The sequence below is a fragment of the Takifugu flavidus genome, chromosome 12 (genome assembly GCF_003711565.1).
Source record: "Takifugu flavidus isolate HTHZ2018 chromosome 12, ASM371156v2, whole genome shotgun sequence".
In the NCBI taxonomy this organism is placed as follows: Eukaryota; Metazoa; Chordata; class Actinopteri; order Tetraodontiformes; family Tetraodontidae; genus Takifugu; species Takifugu flavidus.
Window position 1 is genome coordinate 14440637 of NC_079531.1, and position 24069 is coordinate 14464705.

The 24069-nt window shown below is 50.7% G+C and overlaps 1 protein-coding gene across 1 annotated transcript in view; it reads left to right on the plus strand.

Moving 5' to 3' along the window:
• Window positions 1-24069, plus strand: part of bcas3 (BCAS3 microtubule associated cell migration factor) — a 175055-nt gene that overhangs the window by 11966 nt on the left and 139020 nt on the right. Inside the window, 7 exon segments of the mRNA XM_057050594.1 lie at window positions 4461-4568; window positions 4649-4725; window positions 7012-7088; window positions 7702-7785; window positions 10101-10271; window positions 12603-12696; window positions 21014-21147. Coding sequence (XP_056906574.1) covers window positions 4461-4568; window positions 4649-4725; window positions 7012-7088; window positions 7702-7785; window positions 10101-10271; window positions 12603-12696; window positions 21014-21147 — 745 coding nt within the window.

The window sequence follows — 24069 nt, forward strand, 5'->3', positions numbered from 1 at the left end:
CCTCACGAGGGCTTTCTGACCCGCACCGCCGTTAAAGCGTCCTCTTGTCCAGCGGCATCTCGCAGCGGCGAGGCAGAAATCAAAGCACGCCAGATGTTTCTGGTGTCAAACGCTCGGACAGAAAACTGGCACCGCCGGCGAAAATGGATAAAAGCGGATCAGAGTCCGGTTTTGTATTCAGTGATGAATATTAATGCGCACTTCGCTGCCTTCAGGAGCAGCCATTTGGATTCCTGGTCTGGATTCAGGCACCACACGCCGCGATGACGCTACGGTCTGTTTTTGTTCCACTGTGCTGAGCCGGCGTCTCGTCTGAGCTCTGAATCAAAGCCAAACATTAAAGCCCCTCAGCCGTTATCAGCGTGACATCACATCCCTCAAAACCTCTGAGGGTCCGTCCCTTTGGACTCCATCCCCCCCCCACCGTTGTTTATTTCACCGTCCAAATGGAACTCTTGTTTTTACTGTAGCGTTATCGATGTTGTTGCTTATCAGTCAGGCTGAGGTTCCAGTTTACACGAGCGCGGCCCCGTAAGGTGCTCGGGCGGCGTAAATCAGGCGCATTTCTGGCAGCTTTGTAGGCTCGTGGTGCTGCGGCTGAACTTTTTACCCTAATTACGGCGCCGCTAATGGCTGCAGGTTGCCAGAGAGGCTGCAGATCCCTCCAGGCTCTGATGTGGCCAGGGGAGGTTTGGGAGGGGGGGTCTGGTTCAAGGAGGAGTGAAAAACAAATAAACGAGGCCAGTTTGGAAAACGCTGCATTCCGGATTTCATGGAATATGATTGACTCCTGGACAAAAACGCCCCAAAGTCCAAAATCAAACATTTAATGCGAAGGGTGGCCAGTGTTTAAATTGAAGAGTTGGAAACGTCTCCCAGAGGCTTCACTCACCTGAAGCAGAACTGAGGGACTTGTCGAATGTTGGGATCATTTTTTAGATCCCGGCTAACTGTCAGCGTTCCGGAGGCGCTGTCAGGCCAGAGCCCAGTGGGAATGTTCTTCACCGGGAGCGTCGGCGGCGCTGGCCTCCCGGTGACCCTCGGCAGGCTCGTATTTGTTTAGCATTTCCACAGCGTGTAATTGGCGTCCGTATTTGGGGAGCTTGTAAAACTTCGCACCAGGCGGAAATGTGGTGACGTCCCTTCCTTGTAAATGAATTTATCTGCCTGCTTTTAATCCGTCCTCGGGCTTCCATTTAAGCTTTCCACAGCCACATGAAGTCCTGCGGTTTTGTTCCCCTTTAGTTCGCGTTCATAAAAAGATATGCGCAGCTCCTCTCAGCCAGAGGGTAAGTGCTCATGGAATAAGTGCAGCATTGATGTGAAAATTAAAATAACAGATGTCAATATGTTTCATCAAGTGCGAAGAACACAGGCTAGATTGATGATAATGGAACAATAATAAGAAACACGGCATCCGTAATGGTCTGTAATGACCACAGTGTAAACAAGTAAGAGTCAGACATGCTTGTAAAAGTCGTCCCAAACATCGGGTTTTACACGTTTCTGTTCCTCTGGTGAAGAGCAGCAGAGCCGGAGAGCAGAGGTAGAAAAAAAAAGGCTGGTTTTAGTGAAGGGTCACCTCCGCGTTTGGCTAATTCTGCAGCTTTGTTCGCTCTTTTGGGGCGGAACAATTTGTATAAAGAATATTTCAAATTGACGGTCTGATTTCAGCAGTGTATCCACACACACTTCTGTGGTTTAAAGCGAACTGGCCAGAGTGGCGGGTGTGTGTCGATGAGGACGAGCCTGCACGTGCAACGCTCCACGTGTGTCTGCTCCCTCAACAAAAAAAAAGAGAGTATTTTGGTAACAATACAACGCAAAAGCTAAATCCCTCAGCCAGATTTGGTGGATTTCCTCAGCATATTTATCAATCATCTCCTCCTTTTTCTGACTTTTCGGGCAAATCTGGTCCTTTCTGCCTTAATTGCAGCGACGCCAAAAAGGTTTCAAACGGCTAAATCCGAGCTTCTGATGATCCGTGCAGATGTTGGCGACACGTGCAGCTGGTGATGGTTAGCGTTCTACATGTCAGCGCTCTTAGAGGAATGAGATAATTAGCCGTGGCTGCAAACAAGTGAAAAAAAATCCAATTTTTGGAGCCGTTCCCGCATGGGTTCCATCCTGAGGCGGCTCCTCGGAGGAGGTTAGGAGGTAAGGGAGCCAGGCATCACTGGCCGCGGCCATTTTGCATGCTGTCAGAGCCGAGGGTCAGTTTGAGTAATAGTAATTGACACATTGATCTAATAGGGCCATCATAATAGGCCTGTTACTGAGCTGGGGAATGGTGCTCGGCGTCACCTTAACATGTGCACGGACTGACATCCCGCCATGATCCATAATGATAATTGTGATTTAGCCTTGCTTTCAACCTACGCCCCGACGTCCCCGGCATCAGCAAATCTTATTACGACTGACCCTGCGTTGCCTCCATTAGAACTGGGTCATTTGTTAAAATACTGCAAAAGCAAAACAATTGAAGCCTCTGCCATTTTGATTCTATAATAGCAGGTAATCATTGTCCCTTTGAATCAATTCCAGAGGCCCATTTTTCGGGATAGAGCTTGGAATTGGATTGATTGGAGTCCGATAATGCCGAAATCGATGACGCAGCCGCCTCAAAGTAAATTATCGTCGGCTGAATTCTTTGTATTCGTCTTAATGCCCGTGTTCTCGAGCGGGCACGGTAGCCGGCCTTGGAGCGGGAGGACCTTTCCAAATGTTGATGTTGGGGACCTTCAGGATGGAAAAATGATTGGAGGCTTTATCCTCTCGATCAGGCGCGCGGGGTTGGTGGGGGGGGGGGCAGATCTGTAATAAGATGGAAGTAGACACTCAGTGCGGGGGCAGTGCTTTCATCCAGACACTGGGAATATACAACAGCAGAGTTGGTGCTTGCTGTAGCTCTGCTAAAGCATCTTCACTGCCAGCGCGCTTGTTTACCTGTGATGTGTGTGTGTGTGTGTGTGTGTGTGTGTGTGTGTGTGAGAGATCGGTGCTCGACCCTGCCCGTGTCCACGTTGCAGCGGACGCCACTCGCAGCCTCTGTGTGAGCTGTCAGGTTCTTTGCCAGCTGTAGGATGGCTCCGGAACCAGATAATTGTAGCCGCGCTGTGGCTAGCTGTTAGCCGTGGCCAGCTGTTAGCCGTGGCCAGCTGTTAGCCCTGGCTAGCTGTTAGCCGTGGCCTCAAATACGTGGAGGGATTACCAGCGTTTCGTTGCTCTTCAACGTCCACCAGCAGATATAACATGCAACTCTGTTTTATATGCATCTGAGGGCAGGTTTGGGCTCACTCGTACCTGCTACCTGCTTCTTTTTGAGGACGCTTGGACTGACGGAATCCTCTGTTACGGTCCTTAACCCTTCCAGCTGAAGCGGTCCGTTAGCCAGCACAAGTTCCCACAGGCAGCACGCTGTGGAGGCTAATGCTGTTTGGCGTTGGCCGTCGCATTGAAAGAAAGCTTCAATAATTGGAAGGGATAGCAAATGTAGCACAAACACACAAAAATCACGTCACACAATGGGATGGAAGAGGTGAGGGGTGAATGGAAGGGGACTAAACGCTGGAAAGGATACTTTCTCTCTCATCGGGTCCATTAGGGCTTCTTTCCCATCGGAACACTTAGTCCGTGTTCAGACTGACAAAAGCAATGCATCAGAGCCGCTTCTTGTTTTTATTAAATCTACACACGGCCGTGTTGGTTTATCACGTCGGTGAGTGTCGGCGGGAAAACGAATTTTTGGGTTTTGCGCTGATTTAGCGAGACGTTTAAATCTGCGTTTGTCCCCCCGATGCTCAGGAGGTGGAACACAGGAAAACGGAGGTTTGATTCTTAACGTATTCATTTTTTTAACTGTCCGTCTCAGGGCCTGGCCTGGTGGCTACACGTTGTTGTCTCCCACGTTAAAAATAAAGACACAGATGAAGCTAATTAACGTCCTCAGTCAGAAGACAGACGGCTGAGAGCGCTCAGTCCCGGGGCTCGCTGCGCTAAGCTAGCACAGATCTCACCAGCACATCCTCAGCCACGGCAGAACCGGAGCCACGAGGGGGATCGGTGGCGGGGGCCGGAGGGTCGGGGTCCCACTTGATGAAGATTTATGTCGAACTTTCCCCTCAGCCGCCGCCGCCGCCTGCTGTTGGACGGGCTCCCTCGCGGAGCTGTTGTGCGGCTGCGCTGAGAGAAGGGCTTCTCTTAAATGTGCTGCATGACAAAACGTTTCCCCTCCTGCCCTCCATTGAACTCCCTTTCATTACGTGAACCCTCAGAAGGGCCAGACAAATGGGGCATAGTGGAAATAAATACGAGAGCAGTTCTCCAGGGAGCTACTGAACAAGAAAAAAAGAAAAAGCCCAGCGTTGAGAGGGCTCCAGCATAAACTGGCTATTTTATTGTTTTCTTTGTTTGATCCTTCTGTAAAAAGATGGTGCCTCACCAATGCTTGCTCCTTGCAGAGCCAACCCACCGTACAGCTGCGCCGACCTGTATTCTCTCCGCACGGGGGAGATGGTCAAGTCCATTCAGTTCAAAACGCCGATCTACGACCTCCACTGCAACAAACAGTACGTGAAGCAGCCGCACGCCACAGCGAGCCGCTGTCATGTTTCCATGCTAATCGCTTCTTTTTGTCTTTCTTTTCAAGCATTCTGGCTGTGAGCCTGCAAGAGAAGATCGCAGCTTTCGACAGTTGCACCTTCACCAAGAAGTTCTTTGTCACAAGTAAGAAAAAGGATCATAAGACGTACGATAGAGAGCACAGACCTATTCAGGCTCCCCTGTTTCACCCGCAACTGTAAATCTAGGCTGCAGTAGGACAAGGTTACGTAACGTAGTAGGTGAGTTAGGATCAAAGCCCCCTGGCGTTTCACTTGGGAAGGTCAAAGGTCAGAGTCCGTCTGTAATCCAGAACATCAACAAAATGGAATTGTTTACTTCTTGGCCCATTTCGCCGACTTTCTCACAGAAACAAGACGGCCACATTACCTCGCTATTAAATATGTTCATGCTTTAAACTTGACGCAGGCCTGTTCTACTGGATCGGGCCGACATTTCAGCAGTTCTCAGCATGATTTTTGCTTTTAATTAGCAGAAATCTAATCTTGGAATCAGCTGAAGTACGTTTTCTGTCAGATGGCCCATGTAATGGGATTATATATGGAGATCTGGGCCGCTGCCATCGTGTTGGCCGACATCACAAACAACAAACGGGAGGGCCCTCACGGAGCAGCCGGGACGTCTCCACGTTTGAAAAGCTCTGACCAGGACAAAGAGGAGGAGGAGGAGGAGGAGGAAGAGGAGTCCTGCTGCATCTACCTGCCCAGAAAGGCCAGATAGCTCGGCCCGGCCGCCTACTTAAGCCATTGACTGGAGTAAACTGACCTTACTGACTGGCTTTAATGTGTCTCCTCTTTGTCTGCCCGCCTTCCCTATCAGCGTCTGGGCTGCAGGAAACCAAACATACTCAATAGTTATTAATCGTTTGTGAATCCGGGGGCCTCTCCTTCATGACGTTGTTTGGTCCGCCGAGGCCGTGGACGCGTAGAGGGTCCTGTAACGTGAGTCCCGTTTTCCCGCTTTTGTGACGCCGACGCGTCATTTTCTGGAGCACTTGAGCCTGTTTCTGCTCCCACTCCGCACCCACGTGTTCAGAGGATGGCCAGGAAACGGCGCCCTGCTCTCTGAAGGTGATTGAAAATGAAGAAAATGAATCAAGAAAGGTTCCCGAACCCGCAAAATATTCCGACCGTTCAAGCGACGGAAGGTTGAATGATGAGCTCATTGGGAATGGAGGAAAAAGAAATGTTTGATTGACTCCTCCACTGCCTTTTGTGTTGATGAAATGTGGCTCGTACATCATAAAGCCCGCTGACGACAGGGCCCAGCTTTGTCCTGCGCCTGGAATAATCCCCCACAGGGAACAATATCTCCGTACCGGAGCGGCGCGCTGAAGTTCTGTTTACATCCAGCTTGAAAAACACGTTCTTGCTTCCTGATTGCACTGACACCAGATTTGTTTCAGCTTCGTTTTTCCCCTCTTTGTTGTTCTTTTAGCCTGCAGATTCTGTGAGCTGGTCCTCATCTGCTGCCTCTCACAGGCGTTTCTCTTGTCTCACCCAGTCCAGCTGGGCTGAAATGTTCATTTAACCTGACCTGCAAAGAGAGTGGATCTGTCGTTGACCAACATTAGCCTAAACCCGCTCTTTGTCTGATCCGGCTGCCTCTGTCCCCTCTGACTCCACCTATCGCGTCCGTTTCCTCTTCCTGCTCTCCAGCCGGGAGGCCAAACACCCTTCGGCTTCTTTGGGCTTTGGCGAGGCTCGGGAAGCCGTCGGGCCTCAGCAGCAGCCCTTGTGGTTCACCTCAGGCGGCCCCTCGCCCAGCACCTCCTCTGCTGCTCGATCGTCCTTGTTCCTCCTCCCCACCACCCAGAGCACGCGTGGGTGCGTGTGGAGCCCCCGTGAGGATCGAATCCCCATTTTTGTCCATATTTTCTTGGTCCCCAACCAGCTGTTGACAGTGTTGTGGTGACGTCAGGGCTGTTTACCACTTCATGGAGGCGCAGCTTCCTTTCTCACTCGCCATTATTTTGCTTTTCTTCTGGCAACATTGGTTGTTTTTCCATGTGTCCACACAGAGATAATTGTGTCGAGGAGCCAATTTACAGGGCACCACAGTCTCCATTAGGTCATCCCGTGCACAGACGCACGCGTGCAGACACGTCAGCCTCATTAGACGCCCATTAATCTTCACAAATCGGAGGCTCCCCGCAAACACATTAATGGATCAAGATAATTACAGGCACTCTCCGCGTAGGAGGCAAACTTCTGCATCTGCGCTCCCTTTTTTTTTTTCTTCCAAACTTCGAAGTTAACGCTGTAATTTTTGAAACCTTGTTGGTTTCCTTGTGCCTTGGAGCTCAGCTGAGTGGGCCCGTGACTGTCCAGCAAACAGAAAGGCATGGGTGACCCGTCTCTAAGTGTGATTGCTTTCTTCTGTTGTTTCAAGGCTGCTACCCCTGTCCTGGACCCAGCCTCAATCCAATCGCTCTGGGAAGCCGGTGGCTGGCCTATGCTGAGAACAAGGTAGTCTGGACACTCGCACACACACACACACACACACGATCGTCCATTTCAGAAGTGCCTTATCGGAAAAGCGACATATTTACAACCCAAAAAAAAAGCAGCTTTTTATCTATTTCCCCCCTCTTTAATCCGTCTGGATAAACAACTCATTCCAAGAAGCGTCCTCAGGAGATGATAACATTTTTGAAAATCAACAGATGCGCAGGAGGTTTGCTTTTTATTCTGTTTAATGGGATTGTTAAGTATTTAGGAAACCCAGAATATTCCGCCGAGCGCTCTGCAATACGTTTAATGCACAGCGGTGTTTTGGTGCTGCCGCACTCAAGTAATTGACAGATGGGGCCGCCGTTGATGTGACAGTCTAAGGATTTCCAGAAATGACCAAATCTAGTATTTTTAAAGCCCCAGAGTAATGAGGGACGGAGCCGTTCCAGCGATATTGTGTTTGGAAATTGAATCAGTGTAGATTGGCTGTTGGGTCGAATGATGTTTCCAAACCAATTTCCTGCTATAAGAACGAGCAGGGAGGCTTTTGGATGTCTGAATCATGCAGCAGTTTCCTCACTTTTTTTGAGGATCCTCTTCTAACTTCCCCTTTCATCCGTGTGTGCAGCTGATCCGATGTCACCAGTCCCGGGGAGGCGCGTGCGGCGATAACGCCCAGTCCTACACGGCCACGGTGATCAACGCCGCTAAAGTAAGTGGGAACGCACGTGCACCTTCGCCAGCTCTGTTCCACGGCCACCTCGAGCACAAACACTTCAGAGAAGCACAAAATACATCTGCATCTTGACAGAAACGGCGCCTCGGCAGGTCGCGTGGTCGCGTGAGCGAGCCGGGCTTCATTAGTGGGTACGAAAGAGCGGCGTATTTTCAAACGATCCAACTAAACGGCTCCGCGAACACAACCTGATTATTTATCTGATTTGGAGGTTAATGGCTCTGCTCAGTGAACAATAACTGGATTTTCTTAAGTGGCCGGGCAGCTCGGCGTTGCCCCGGAGAGCCCTTCCTAAGTGGTTCAGGATACTGTCGGGTGTCTTCAGGTGATGAGGCTAATTCGACTGAAACGACTCTTCTTATCCGGTTCATCAACGCGCTCCAGTTGCTCCTCTGCTGCAGGAATGAAGGCTTTTCTTGTGTTTTGGTATATTCGTCCTCTTCTGTGCTCAGTCCCACGTCATTGAGATCCATGAGCAACAATAAGGTAACAAATCCTCTTCTCCAAACGGATCTACAACACTCCGAAAGTAATCTGCCACGTTCATGGGATCTCTAAAGCATCTGAAGGACTTCCTGGGTCTTTTTTGGCAACACATGACACCATCCCTCTAGTCCTGCCCTCTGGAAATGTGCCGACATTGGAGCCACCTGGCCTGCCCGGCTGACTGCAACTGAGCTTATGAGACACTTCATCAGCCTGCTCCCTCTCTGGTTCTTTTATTCCTCATCTGTAATCTTTTTCACTCAGACGGCCGCACCGGAGTCATCTTCACGGGGAGTGACTCTGAAGATGGCTCGCTAATAACCAACAGCCCTCTTTGAGGAGAAATCCATTCCCAGCGCTTGCCGCACGTGCTAACCGGCTAGCCGCTCATATGGTTCTGGTCTGTTTCTCCATTGAGTCAGAAGAGCTGATTGATTTGCAAAGAGGGATTGCATCACTCCTCCTTCTGCTTAATAAGTGCAAACAGCAGGCAGCGTGAGAGAAGTGTTGTTAGGAGGCTAATGATGGCGTACATCAAAAAGATCACTGCGTCACTAACAGTTTAGTGGCCTGGAAAGGAACAGAGCAATCACACAAGGTATTGATATGCAGACAGGCAGTCTCCTTGGCTGCCCTCTCCTCATTTAGGACCATATATCTCAATATAGATGACAAGGTATCTCCTCCTGGCTTGTGGCGCGACACGCTGGCTCTTAGTGCTGATGTCCAGAGACATGAAAAACAAAGGGGGCGGGTGGGTGGGGGTGAGGGGGGGGGGGAATAAAGTGTAATGGCTTTTGTTTTTTTAAGAAAGGTAAAAGAGAGAAATTGCAAGACCCGGACCGGCTCAGCCTCCATCAGATCACAGAGGAAAAACCTTTCACATAAATCATGTCCTAATTTGTTTAGAAGGTGACATCAGGCCGCAGATGCGGGCATGTTCAAGTGTTCTTGGCAGCCATCAGACATGATCCTCATCCAGCCCCCCCACACCCCCCCCATCAGCAGATCGATAGCTCCTGTTTGGACTACCACTAAGAACTCCACAACTGCAGTGATTAGAAAACACATTAGTGTTGCTCAATTAGGAGCCAAACGCCTCACTTAATAATTGATGGCGCTTCTGGCATTTTAAATGCAGGTGCACATGCACACACACATGCACAGCGGCAGCAGGGACTGTTAGCGTGCCGGCCCAAGTGGCAGAGAGAGACAGTTGGCAATCCTTAGACCCAACAAACGCAAGGCGCCATGCTGTATTGACAGGGCCGCCTAGTCTGAATGCCTGATTAGGCTCTCTGGGGCCCCTTTGGAGCTTACACTCTCTCTCACACACACACACACACACACACACATGCACAGACACACAGTCACACACATTGCACTCCATTAGGCAAAGACAGTGTAGTAGGTGAGATAGACTCCACTTAAGCAGCACTATCCATTTCCCTCAATCGAGCCACAGAGGTGTGTTTGAGGCAGACACCCAGGCTGGGCCTTAATCGGACACAGAGGAGCCTCTCACCCCCCCACACACACACGCACCCATGCACTGACATACACACACACATGCACTGACATACACATACTTGGCAGCTCTTGCTCATCTTCACAAACATCTGAAAATTTTTAACAAAATTAGTTAAAATGAATTGCACTTCTTAAAACCTGATTTCATCCTCATCCAGTGAATCGCATTAACCGGCTTCTGGTTTGGATCGGAAATTTTAAAAATAAATATTTTACAGCATGGAAACCTTTAATAAATGTATACAAATCCAGTCCTCCGTCCTTTTTCCTCCCAGACGTTGAAAACAGGCCTGACCATGGTGGGGAAAGTGGTCACCCAGCTGGCAGGCACCATCCCAGCGGGCGCCGTGGACGAGGAGTCGGCACCTCACACCGCCACCCGCCGCAGCCCCCACTGCCCCGGCGTGGTCACCATCATCGACACCCACAGTGTTGGCGAAGGACAGGTCAGTCAGAGTCTGAAAGAAGCCGAATGAAGCTGCAAACTGCTGCCAGAGTAACGCGACATTGCTTCGCCCTTTTGGTTGATGCATTCACGTGTGTTTAATGGTTCCTGGGGCTAACAAGGTATCCGCCCGCAGCAGAGGGCGTGGCAGTAAACGCAACACCACTGCAGCTATACGTCCTCTGGAATCCTAAATACTTAGACTGAGCCCAGGCTGAACCTTCCCACACGTGTAACGCGCACGCCTCCTGTGGAGCGGATTAAACGGGCTGCACTCGGCCTCTCCACTCTCTGGTTTTGTCAAACATGACCCAGGTAAACACAGCTCTGGCCTCTGTGGTTTGGTGGGAAGCAGGAACATCTCAACCCCCCTTCTTTCTTTTTTTTTTCTTCCTTTTCACCCCTGTGGTTGGGGCACACTCGGGTCCATTCACCCCGACTCTGAAAGTGTGACCTGAGATTCCTCTGCATATTTTAACAGGCACGCTTTGAGTCCCGGTCCTGGGGTGGCAGCTCGGGTCTGAGACGCTGTGGGTCTGCAACCTTACAGGCAGCTCCGTGGAAAATAGCGTGCAGTCTATCCATTTTTACACAAGACTGCATACGTTATTTATTACATTAGTTGCGTAGTTGGTACCAAGATAGAAAAATCTAGCAAAAGGTTACCTAAAACACCTAAATCTCAAGTTCTGATTTATCAGTCCGTCTCATTTAATTCTAAATAAACATATATGGCTGTATTTTTGCTGGAACATATACTCATTATACAACACTGGCCCACCCAGATACTGTACGTATACCTCCAGACGTATCATATTGTAGCCTCGACGTGCTCACGGTTTGAACCAAGCCAGTCGCCTTCAGCCGTAATTCCCCCCAACGTCTACAGAAACGCACCACGCTTTTATCCCCTTAATTCTCCTCAGCCACTCCAGAGCGTGATTAATCACACGGCAGTAGCTGTCACTTTTTTTAATGAGCCATGTTAGAATGCACAGTACAGTTTGTCGATGATGTAGTCGCCTCACACACACACACACACACACACACACGCTGCTCTCTGCTCTCCTGAGTGGAGCTGCCCTGTAGCTAGCTTGTTGTCCCATAAGCTGGCCCTAAGCCTTCAGAAGCAGGCCTGCACTCTGTCACCAGTCGGCACATTGTAACCATACACTGGCAATAAACACTGGCTGGACCAGGCAGGCTGCTGCTGGGAGAGTGTGTGTGTGTGTGTGTGAGAGAGAGAGAGAACTGGGAACATGCAAGGATATGATAGTGGGGTCCAGGATATTCCCATGTCTTCCAGGCTTTGAAATTCCTTATTTGGAACAGCGGCTTTCGAACACACACGTTCTCCGGTGTGCAGCGAGCCGCCGGGTCCTCTGGAGTGCGCTCCTGTTTCAAAGGGCTCCAGCAGGATTCCCTCACAGAACAACATTGTCCGCCTGCACTGTAATAAAAGTGATCTGCTTCATGTCACCAGCCTCTTTGTTTCTTTCGCTTCTCCCCCCCCCTATTTTTTTCCTCTGTTTTTTCATGTTATTTTTTTTGTGGCGAAACCCTCCTTTAGAGGCTGTTTCTTGTTTGGACAAATTCCGATTTAAAATGCAAGACCGGTGCCATATTTAACCCACTGAATATATTCCCTCTCACTCTCACATAAAGTGGTCCCACGTCTGGACTCATTTCCAACGTGTCTTTGTGACTAAAGGGCTTTTCTGCCAGCTTCACATCTCAGCTGAGCCTTTATTAGATTTCTCTTGACGACCATCCTCACGCAGGCGTCCAGGAACCAACTCCAGTTGTGTAAAGTGACTTTTAATGCGATTTCCTTCTGTCCAGATATAAAACGGGAATACTAAAGATATATTTAAATGCTACATTCTGGCTGTTTTACGGGAAAAACTGCTGTCGCAGCAGAGGAAATGCGCTATCATTGGATACTTTTCGTGCATCCTCTGGCTTAAACGCTGGCTCTAATCAGGTTGGGGTTTGAGGGGTTTATCACTGCTTTTGTTTTCAAGCTAAGCAGGTTTATGTTTAGCCACAAGAGGGCAGATGGCACATTCAGAAGGAACGCTAGCGTGCTGCGGTTCCCCTGTTAGGTGATGTCCAACAACACGTCCCACAGTGGCGATGATATCAGACCAAAACCAAAATGTGCAGAGAAATCCTTCAGGGAGGGAAAGTCCCATTGTGGCTTCAATGTTCTCATTGTTAGAAAATGATTTTTGATTTTTCTGTGCGTGTGTGTGTGTGTGTGTGTGTGTGTGTGGGTGTGTGTGTGGGGGGCATGTGTGCATTTGTACGTGCGTCTGTATATGTACTCCAGGTCTTGGTGAGTGAGGACTCGGACGGAGAGGGAGTGGTGGCTCACTTCCCAGCTCATGACAAACCCATATCCTGCATGCAATTCAACCCCAGTGGTAAGACCCGCTTGCACGCACACACACACACACACACACACACTCATTCACGGGAGCGCTCTGGCGAGCTTGGAAGCCATGAAAAGCAGAAGGGTGATCACACTTTCCTTCAGCTCTGAAGGGGCTTCTGGCTGCCTCCTCCCATCTCCTCAGCTGGGCTGCAGCACTCCTATCGCACCCAGATCTGCCCGTTGATTCATGTCTTCCACAGTGGAGCTGCTGCTCCGCTCACCAGCGCAGGCCGCACGTGCACGTCACACGGGAACCCGGGCGTGCAGTCATTAAACGGGGCCTGTGAGCTACACCGGCCTCCATCAGATCCACAGAAAAGAGACGCGATATGAATAGAAATAGACGAGACGCTTCTATTCCAGCCTCATATTTAGGATGGCGCATGGATTTATAATCTTTGATTTGTCTATCAAGGGCAGATTCCTGCCGAAATGAGCAGAACGCTAGATTTTTCCACCATTTCCTTTGAATCCTGCCGGTGTTCACAGGCGCTCCGAGGTCCCAGCAGGGTTGGAAGTCTTTCTGCTTCATTCCTTTGTGTTTTTACTACATGGTTTGGTCTTTTAGACCTGCTGCCTGTCAAGATGTGTCCAAGCTTCTGAAATCCAATGCATGCGCTGTTTTCTGAATTCCCCGTGCACATTTTCCACCGCCATGTATCAACCATTCCCTCCTCTCTGCCACACTTCCCGCGTTCCCAGCTTCGCCGACCTTTCCGCCTCCGAAGGGAAGGGACAGTAGTGGTTTTCTAAGGCGCGGAAAGGCCGGCTCATGGAGCGCACGACGTGTCAGGCCGTGCATGGTCCCGTGACTCTGGCATGTGTGAGCCTTATCTTCACGTATATGATGCGTGCATGTGCAGTTAATAAAGGAGCTGCTGAGAGATGGCTCTCACCCTATGACCTCCGAGTCCCAAGAATCCTTCACTTCATAAAGACTTATGTCTGAACTCAGCAGCTCCATCTGAGTGTGAACAGAGTGATACTGCAGCCTGAGTCAGACGAGGCATTTTTCTCCCCGGCCCACCTTCTCCCACGCTCGATTCACCAAAAACCCGCACGCGGAACACAAACCAGTCCAGTGCAGCTTAAGGCCGCTTTACATCACACGTTTTAATCTCTGCATTCCAGACCTGATGTCTGTGGCCGAACATCAGGAGCCCGTGCGTGCGTTCATCTCTGACGCTTTCGCTGTAAATCCACCTGCAAAAACCTTCACGACGGTATATTTATTGTTTGTTAAAAGACGTGCGGTCTTTTCCTACCTAGAAGTCCAGTTATGAACCGTGCACGTGAAGGTAGAATAGGTGAGGTCCTGGGCCGGAGCAGAGCCGGGTTTTCTGTTGTACCAGTCCCCCAATGAACCTGGGATCTCAGGTGAAAGCCAGTCGGACACAAAACCCGGCCTTGGATTTGGGCGCCCCGGTTTAGCATCTCTCCACCTCTCTGTCATTGCTTATGAAAGCTAAAAATATATGCATGTGTGTAGAATTCCACCCTCAAGTGATCACAGAACATGTGAGCGTTGGCTTCAAACTGCTGAGTAGACAGTTCTGAGCATTTAACGCGTGTTTAGATTACGGCCGCCCTAAAAATAGAGTCTTTGTTGGACTGGAGCAAGGTCGCAGTTAGCATGTGCAGTGAGGTTAAAGAGTCGCTGGAGTGTAAAGTTTCATCGCAGTTTAATTCATTTTCTTCTCAGAGGAGCCTGCCATCGAGCGTCCCATAATTAGAGACTTTGCAGTTTCATCAGAGCCCCCAAATCCTGAGCGATGGCTTCAGTGGTCTGAGTTCTCTTCCAGCTCCAGGGACGTGGCTTTGACCGAACCGCCCTCCTGCTCACGCCGAAGGTCCGTCCCCCCCCCCCTCCTCCTCCTCGGCGGTCAAGCCCAAACAAGAGTTGAGCAGGAAACAATGATTTGACTCCAACAGAGGCTGAAAAGGCCAGAAGTCTTGGCTGGGAAGAGTTATGTAAGAAACCCCAGTGGCTTGTGTGTGTTGGAGGCCGTTCAGAGGGCGGAGCGGCGACCGCCGCGTCTTGGTGTGGCGGCTGGCGCTTCGGCGGATCCGCGGATCTATTCTTGGCGGTGTAATTAGAGGGACGCAGATGAAATGCAGCGGCCAAGCGCCCTCTTTAACAGCTGCAATGTGTGTCTGCTTGTTTTCTTTCACGTCTCGTCCTCTGTACTTGTCCTTAACGATCCTTGACTTGATTGTTAGGTGCGGCGCCAAGGTCAGGACACGCTCATATTTTTACGACTGCGATATTGTCCAACAACTCGAGCGTGACTTTTTGACTGTGACTGGCACTAGATGTAGCAGTTGATCCAGAAACCGTAGGAGTCGCCGCCCTCTGCTCCGCGCTGGGGGGGGCCACGTCTGATTCCTCTTTAGTTCGTTCTCTTTGCAGACTTTGACCTCTCGAAATAGTCCACAAGTAGCAGCAAACTGGACCGGTCCTGCTTTTTAGGGCTGGGTAACAGCATCAGAACCTCGTTCAGGCCTGGAATAACTGGGAAGTTGGCTCTAATAATGAGTAAGTGTACAGTCATCTATGCAGCACCACTCTGCTGTTGGCATATAGAAGAACATAGAGAATTCTTCCAGTCTTGCCTTTGGAATATATTAAAAAAAGAAAAATCCAAACTGTGTTTTTAATTTTCCATCAAAGCCAGAAATAATGTCTGATGAATCAAGGCTGAACTGTCCCATAAACCATAGCCCTGCTTTAGGAGCGGGCCCATCTAATGAATAGGCTGGCCTGTTGAGCCTGACCATGGAGGCAGCTGCACCGTCAGGACAACTCTCCGTGGTGTAATAACTCTGTCCCTCCATCCCACTGATGTGTGAAAGAAAGCAGGCCGTCGACAAAAACCCCCGGACCCGCACGCACATGTTGAACACGAGGGGAATTCCCCGCACACAGGCGTCCTCTCTCAGCCGCACATTTATAGCCACACATTTAGCATGGATTGAGTCGTGTCTTCACACCAAGACAGTAATTAGCGTGACGCAGCTGGTACCGATGCTTGATTTACTGCGCCGCTCGCTGCCGGAGCCTTCTCAGCGCCGCCAGTGGAAGCTCGCTCCTCCCCGACTGATAAGTTGGGGACTGAATTTAGAGCAGTCTTTTACAAACTTTCCAAGGCCTGAGTCAGAGACCAGGAAATGGCTCCAAACACGCGGCGGTCGGCCTCGACATTAAAATGCCACCATATTACATGTCGAGACGGGGAAAACGGATGTCTGAGGTCGTCCTGTGTTACCTGGAAACGCTGCCCGGGATCCTTCGGGTTCACTGGGGTGAGGCCAGCTCCATCCACCATATTCCAGGAATGCTGTCGCGTTCCTCCAGTCGTTCCTGGAGGCGTCTGTGGTTTGCATATTATCCTGCTCTGAGGTGGCCCCCTGCGCTGGGGAGGGGTGTTAGCACGCTGGTGGTGTCCGGCGTGCAGTAGTGAGGTGGTGACTATACCCTCAACACCCCTATGCAAGCCAGGGGCTGGGAGAGATATCCAGGCACGCTGCTGTAGCGACCCTAATATCCAGTTTCCACCTGTCCAGCGTCCTGTTAGCAGGACTCAGCTGTCAATCACCGCTCTTCCTCCTGCTCCTCCTACGAAGGATTGAAACCAAGCTGATCGCACGGTTCAACCTTTGACATGACTCAGATGCTTTAGCTTCTTTTATCGCCTCCTCCTGTCATCCATCCTTTCAGGCCGTGCGTGGCCAACGGGTCTCTCTGCAGAACGTTGTAATTCACCTCGTTTGTCTCGCGCCACTACGTCCCGAGGCATGAGCGCACGGCTCCATCCGAGCCTCGCTGATAACTTATTTTGATGTATCCAAACGACGTCCTGAAAAGACGACCAGGGGAACCTTCTCACCAGTGAGACAGTGCCACTAACTTTTCCGTGCGAGGAATTACGGGCGGTGAACGTTTAGAATAAATCACCTGTGACTTCCAGGCCTCGGGAACGCCGACGGTTGAACTCCAGAGTGGTTTTATTGGGATTGAAACGCGGTGACTGGTCACCTGCTATCAGTGGGAGCGGCCAGGGGGACTCGGGGAAGCTCGCCGGACGGACATTCATCTCTCCGCCTCCGACAGCAGACTCCCCAGTACGATGGATTCGCTCGCAGCCCACGCGCGGCGGTGACCTGCAGCTCGTTTGTAACTTCTTTCCAGTGTGTGGAGGTGGGTGGCGAGATGGGGGAGATGTAAACTGGCGTGTTCGTGTTCCTGTGATCGGACCTCTGCTTTGTTTGTGCTGGCAACAGCGTCGACAGATGGTTCTGATTCAGGACCGTGTCGGGTTTGCCTCTTTATTGTTCATATTAAAACTGATAATGTTAAGGTTATTATGGAAAAACCCATCCCTGTGGCTTCACCTGATGCTCCGAGTTCAAATGGTGTTGCATATGTATGAAACCCCCCCGAATATTCAGTCCAATTCAAGCTGGAATAGCAGCCAGAGACATAAAACCGGCTAATATCCTTTCCTGATGGGTCCGGGAACGTCAGCGCTGTCTGACTCGCTCCCAGTTTGTGGTCCCGAAAATGCCGAAACCTGACTCTCCGTGTTCAAAGTAGGTCCATTCTCGGGGGAACGCGGGTATTTTATCTCAGTCGTTTCGATTGAATTTAAATGGCGTCCTCTGTGTGAGTGTGTGTGTGTGTGTGTGTGTTGCTGACACACAGCTGGTTCATGCCATTGTTGGTTTGCCAAGCTTTTTTTTTCCACACTGAAATTAAAAACCCAAATGTTCTGATGCCGCCACACATGCGCAGGCTCCTCTTTTCTTTGTGTTTGGTCAGCGGACGGTCGCAGCGGCGTGAAATCGGACCTCTGACCAGCGGCGGTGAACGTTTAAAGGGATTTTGTGAGTTAACGCGACCGAACAGAAGTCTTAAGTATTTTAAAAGAGGCGGAGGAAATGCGAGGAGCTTTCCTCCGCAGCCCCGGTGTCTGCGTGTTTGCTCAGAAAGGGGATTAAGTGCTGATCACAGCCCCAAATTCTTTATCAGGGGGTTGTGGACAGGCACAATTTGTTTTGGGGATTTTCAAACATGGCATCAAAAGGGCGCTGGTGTTAAAGTTCTCTTTAAGCTGCTGTGAGAACATGTTTGCTGGGAAAAACACCAGAGGAAAGCGAAGGAAAAGGATTCACTGGGACTCTGGATTAGTGGGCAGTGAGTCGGGGCGGAGTTCACGCAGGTCCAGTAGGACCAGAGGCCGGCTCCAGTGGCGGGCAGAAGGAGAACAACACCACCTCTCTTTCCTTTCTAAACAAACAAATATGTAAACACCCCGCTCTATATTCACTGAACCCTGAGGTCCGTGTGACCAAAATCAGTCAATTACAAATGAATCTGGGTGTGTATGTGTGAGCTTCAGCGGGTTCTGTCAATGATTGGTGTCTAATTAGTCTGTACGTCTGTCTTGAGTAGGGTTGAATGGACCAATCGGCTTCAACGATGATGCGTATTGGTGGTCAGCTCCCTCGCCACAGCACGAACGCTGGTGTGAGACGTCGCTGCGGCGTCCTCCGTGTTGTACCCGCCCAGCACATGTTCCAGTCACACAAAAAGCGCCATCCTTCCCCACAAATTGCCACTCCTGAAGACCGAGCAGATACTCTTTCATTTGCGTGATGGACTCATTTGCTCTGAAGTTTATGTGTCCCAGCAACCGTGAGCTATCAGAGTCCCTGAAGTACTCCATCTTGTGAGCTTTATGTCTTCCATATGGTTCTAATTTGAGATTTTTGAGATTTTCAAAGCTTTTCTTTAGCCTAGTGTTGTTAATTAGAAAGGGTACTAGTTTTGTTGTGGCCTTTTGTGTTGCCAAGTCGTGCCCTCCCTCCCTCCCTCCCTCCCTCTCTCTCTCTCTGCCAGTGTCTCTCTCTCATCACATCTGCCTCTGAACTAATGCCTGCCCCACCACTTTTGCAAATGAAACATCCTCCCACTATTATTGGGACCGAGCAGATGTTTTCTGTTTGGATGGTCAGCGATGGGACATTAATGCCTGTAGCAAAACAAGACAAACCCCATTTTTAGGGAGGAAAAGAAGCCAAACGATCCGGATATTTAGGGAAGTGATTATATCATGTCCCTCGCGTCCCGCACGTCTGTCTTGCACATAGGGCAAATTAGAAGCCATCCCTTTCAGTTTAGCGCTAGCCCGAGTGCCTGTGCCAGGATTTTGGTATTAAAACATCATAAATAACACTGTAACCTCTGCGTGGAGGTGTTATAAATAGGATGTGTCAAGCGTTGCCCCGGCCAACCTCTGTTTTCCCTGAAACTTTCTCTTTTCACTCTTCGAACGGCTCAGCTGCTTTTTAATTTGGCTTTGCCGCAGGCTAACCCACTGACGCCTCACAGCGAGGGCCTCTGTATTTCAACAAGCCCGCAAAACCCCCCAGTCCCGGGCCACTTGTGCTCCCAGAGCCGTCCTTTGAGCTGTTGCTTTTTTGGAGCCCAGACTGTGCCATCAGCAGAAGAGAGCGGCCCGGCCCCGGCCGGAGGACCGCGGCCAACTCTCATCCGTCAGAAACCCAAGGACCGTTCCCCTCCAGCCTCTGGGTGGTGCAGGGCCCGACCGAGACAGAGAGGAGGAAGAAAGGAAGGAAAGAAAGTGGAGTGGAGTGTGGGGGAGCGAGTGTTGGAGAGGGAGAGGAAGCTCCCAGATAAACACACCGCAGCGCCTCAACTCCTAATCACCCTGCGCTTCCGTTTCCAGACTCTATAATTAGAAGGGCCCCGTCCTTTTTCTTTTTCTTTTTTCCTCTGTATTCCAAGTTGACGCAAATTCTTCTTGTGGCTTGGCACCTCGTTTGGGGCGTGGGTTTTGAAGAGTTTACGGGCCCTGCGCCTTAGCTCTATGGCTTTCTGGTCGCTCTGATACAGCATGAATAGCTAACCGCCGTCTTAATCCACACTTCACTTGGCCGCGCTTCTGATGTTTTCCCCTCCACCTCGGGTAACCTGCATGACCTCGAGAGTGCTTCCAATCTGTCCCTCCCTCCCTGCAGCATCCCAAAAACAATCCGCCCCTTCACCAAAGCTTTCATCTATGAATCATGTGCAGCATTTAGCAGCGCACTTGCTTTTTTCTTCTTCCCGGAGAAGTGTTTTCCATCTCCGTCACGTGTTGCCGAGTCCTTTTAATCCCGCGCCATTCCAGCCTCCTCTTTTCCCATTTCACGTGCCACCCAATAAAGCCCCGCCACTAATTAAAACCTACTGCAGCCTCCACATGAAAGATTCCACTGTGAAAAACTCAAAGGGAAATTACTAATTACTTTAATATCACTCGTGCCTGGGAGTCGTCTGGACATTTATTTCAAATCCCCCCATCTGCATCAGCGGCGGCGCCGCCGGCTTTCTGGCTCGGGCCGGGCCGGGCCGGGCTGGGCCGGGCCGCGGGGTTCGTTTGCAGCATCTCCAAACACCTCTGGGTGGGTTCTGGGTTGCGCTCCAGTGTGGCGTTCGTCCACGCCGGGCCAGTTTAGCTCCACGTTTGTTCTGGTGTGGTTTGTTGAGCATGTTGTTTATGGCGAGGGCCTATACTTTCTGGAGTTTGACGAGCTTCAAATAAAAGAGGACCAAATGAACGGGCATGTCACCGGTAGGGGGGGTTACACACCCATAACCATATGCGGATGCGATTCTCTCTTTTCTAGACACTCATCATCTTGTGTGCTGATGAGCGCTGGCGTTAATGTGTCAGTTTCCTTGTTCAAACATGCACAAATTCTCTTCTAAATGCAGTTTTAAGACATTTTAAAAACCAGAGGGGTACAGGAAATGGAACAGGAAGTGGCAGAAGCGCGCTGCCTAGCTAGCGTCGCCTGTGTGGAAGGTGGAACACACACGCTGGACACACCTGCCGCTGGACCACGCAGAGTCCTGAGCTTTGGAATTCACTCCAGTCCAGTTGGAGGTGATGCACCGGGTTGTTCTGCCTTTTAGTCCCTTTAACAAGTCACTTTGCTGTTAGATTTCTCATAATACAACTGGGGAAAGCACGAGCAATCCTCTCAGGGAGCCGCTTTGATTGATTTAAAACACATTTATTGACTGCGCTCCCAGCTTATTTATTATTTATTTGGCTAATTGATCTGCGTTGGGCAAAAAAGAGGGATCGCATTTGTCGAATGCAAAAGCCAAATGTACGTTGTGCCGTAAGATGGCAGCTGCTGAACCGGAAACCAGCGGATGAGACGAATCATATCTGCACGTTGAGGACAGGGTGGCGTCACGGCCGTGATTCCTGAAGCCCGTGTGTTCTTTGCAGGGATGCTCCTGGTGACTGCCGACGCTCTCGGACACGATTTCCACGTCTTCCAGATCCTCACCCACCCCTGGGCGTCCTCACAGAGCGCCGTGCACCATCTCTATACGTTACATCGAGGGGAAACGGAGGCCAAGGTCTGAGACACACACACACACACACACACACACACACACACACACACACACACACACACATTAAACGCTGCTTAGTTGGGGTTTTTTTGTACAGCTAATTAAATAAAGTGCCCCAAACCCCCAAAACAAGCCTGTTTGTATAAAGAGGGCTTCAGCTTAAAATGTTTCCCACAGCAAATTTAAAACAGAAATGATGGGAGAACGTCGGCCGCTGCCAAAGATTACCAACAAAAACATTCTTGCTGTTTGTCAGTGGGTGTGTTCAAGATTTATTGGTTCTGTTTTACACTCGTTAGCAGCGCGGAGCCAGGCTGGAGCGCATTATCACCCGTTTGTCCTTTGAACCGACTGGAACAGCAGTCATCATGTGTGTCCTCCCGTCCTGCTGCCACAGGACACACGACTGTGGTCAGAGAGCTTTGTGACGTCCCTTCTCCGGTTTTTGTCCCATTTGGACAGAAAGGAGGCGTGGCCGCGTGCATAAATGATGCTGAATATCCAGGTGAAAGTCAGCACAGGTGGTTTTTTTCTTTAATAATCTGAAACAACCTCAGCAGAATCTGCCCGTGTGTCGAACGCCTCATCAGAAACAGCTGCAGGAGCGTGGAGACGCGGCCTTTGCTGAGGTTCTAAGCAAAACCACCAGTTGGCAACAACAGCGGTAACATCTCAGCTCTCCGAGTTCCTCCCGCCGTCTCGGCTGTAAATTTTCTTAGTTATCCAACAAAGCCACTTCGGGCCTTGTTGGGTTCAGGATTATTGACGAGGAAAACACGCTATCGCTCACACACATTCTGGCTGCCTGCCTGGAGTTAATGTGTAACCGAACGGCAGGTCCGCTGACCGGCTGCACGCTGAGCCTGCTTTGATCTGACCCGCTGTAAACACTGAAAGCCGGCCTCAGCCGAGTGCCTGGGCCAGGGGGTTATCGCCACACACTCTCTCTCTTACACACACATGCTCAGACACAGAGCGAGGAGTGATAAAGTCTTGAGTTAGGTGGGTGGGGAGACGCCTTATCTGTCTCCAGCGGTCAAACATGCGGCGGGCTGTCAGTGACCCGAGGCCAGGTAAACACACCCGCAGCTGATAACAGCTGTAAGAGGCTGAAAGAAGGCCAGAATGTAGATGAGAGTGGAGCCACGGGGCAAAGCGGCCAGGGCTTGTCGCCGAGGTTACGGGGGCAGCTCTCCAGGCCTTGTACCTTCAGCTGTGATTGCGTCTCGCCTCCCTGTGTTTGCCTTCATTTACATAATCCGATATCCCAAATCTCCCTTTCCTTCTCGGTAGCCGTTTCTCCGGCGCCAGGTTTCCCCGGTCAGGTGTGTCGGGCCTGTGCCGATCGCCACATTTGTAACAGGGACGGGAAAGCAGCGCTCACCATCGGCACCCTGCGCTCTTACCCTCTGCTTTTCCTCGCTCGCAGACGCATTAATCACAGATTTTGGCGTCTGTCTTCCTGCAGAAGGGAAGGCCAGAACCCCCCCGCCCCCCCCCCCCCCCCTCACGTGGAATGTACAACCTCCACACTGACACATTCACATTCCGCCTTTTCAAGATCATTTCAGGCTGATTGATATCTGCAGTAGCTGGCCGTCACACCGCCACTGCAGCCTTCCAGCCGATGTCCCGCCCGATAGAAACGGTCCCCTCGCGCTGGGCTCCCTGACAGCTCCGTGACGACCCATTACGGCGCGCACAAAGTAGCTCTTTCTCAGCTCCGAGCCGGCCCGGTCGGGCCTCCTCTCTCACTCATCTAGGCGGAGCAAGGCCGCTGTCTGGGATGCCGAGGATGCCTCATTAACCGTCATTGCCGGGGACGATTACCGAGCCTGACCCGGTGAAAGATGAGACCGGCCCGCAGGTACAAACGCTCGCTTGATTTGCCCGCCGAGCGCGGCCGAGCTCCTCTGCTGGGCCCCGTCTTAATTTCCATCCAGCCCGGTCCTCCTTCCTCACAACCGGCCTCCTTCAACATGTCAAACGGTGGACGGGGATCCAGCGCGCTATCACCCGATCGCTCTGACTCTTTTGTGTCGGTGCATTTTTCCCTCTCCCACCGTCCCGTACTGGCATTGTCTCCCGCAGTCGATCTGTCTGGTTCCCTGCATGTCTGACATGCTCCGGGAGATCCTATCTTTGCAAGCGTCTGCTCCTGAGTCGCTCCCTGTTTGAGGGGGAAGACCTAACAAAGGACGCCGTCAAATCTTCTGGGTTTTTGGCCGCAGTCAAACGTACACATTTGCACATTTTCACTTTGCCGGGAGCTTTTAAAGCGCCGGTAAAGATAGAGATACACTTCCAGATGTGCATTCCTTTTTTTTTGTGCAAGAAAAATAAAAAAAAACCCTCTGAGTCTGTGCAGTCTCCCAGGCAGAAGGGAATGATATTATCCAACGTTTCTCATCTAGCAACTTTAAAGTATTTGTACTGATTCCTTCCTAATTGGAACCTCATTAGTATTTTACACCAAATGACATGTTTTGTCAAACACTTGGATGCAGCGGAACCCCGGATCTTAATTACAATATGCTCGGTTCTGTTTGCGCGGCCGCTCCGAGCCACGTATATATGAAGGGAAGAGTCTGCGTACGATCAGGGCCTGATTTAGCAAGACAGTAGCTCATTATGCTGTCGGCTCCTGGACTCAGTCCTGGGCTCAAAACTCCAGAACCTTTCAGTAAATGGAGAAGCAGCGCCAGAAACTTTACGGTAGGACAGGAAAAGGTGGATCTGGTTCTGATCCAGCTCATATCCACTGAAACGGAAGAACCCGAAGTAGGTAAAGGTCGCAGATGTTCCAGATGTTCTCTGTTAATGTCATCGAAGCTCTTGAAGAGCGCTGTGATTAGCGGTGTTACGTTCAGCTGACATGTGTTCGCATTATTGTGTATCCGTCAGACAGCTGATCCAGGCTGCGAT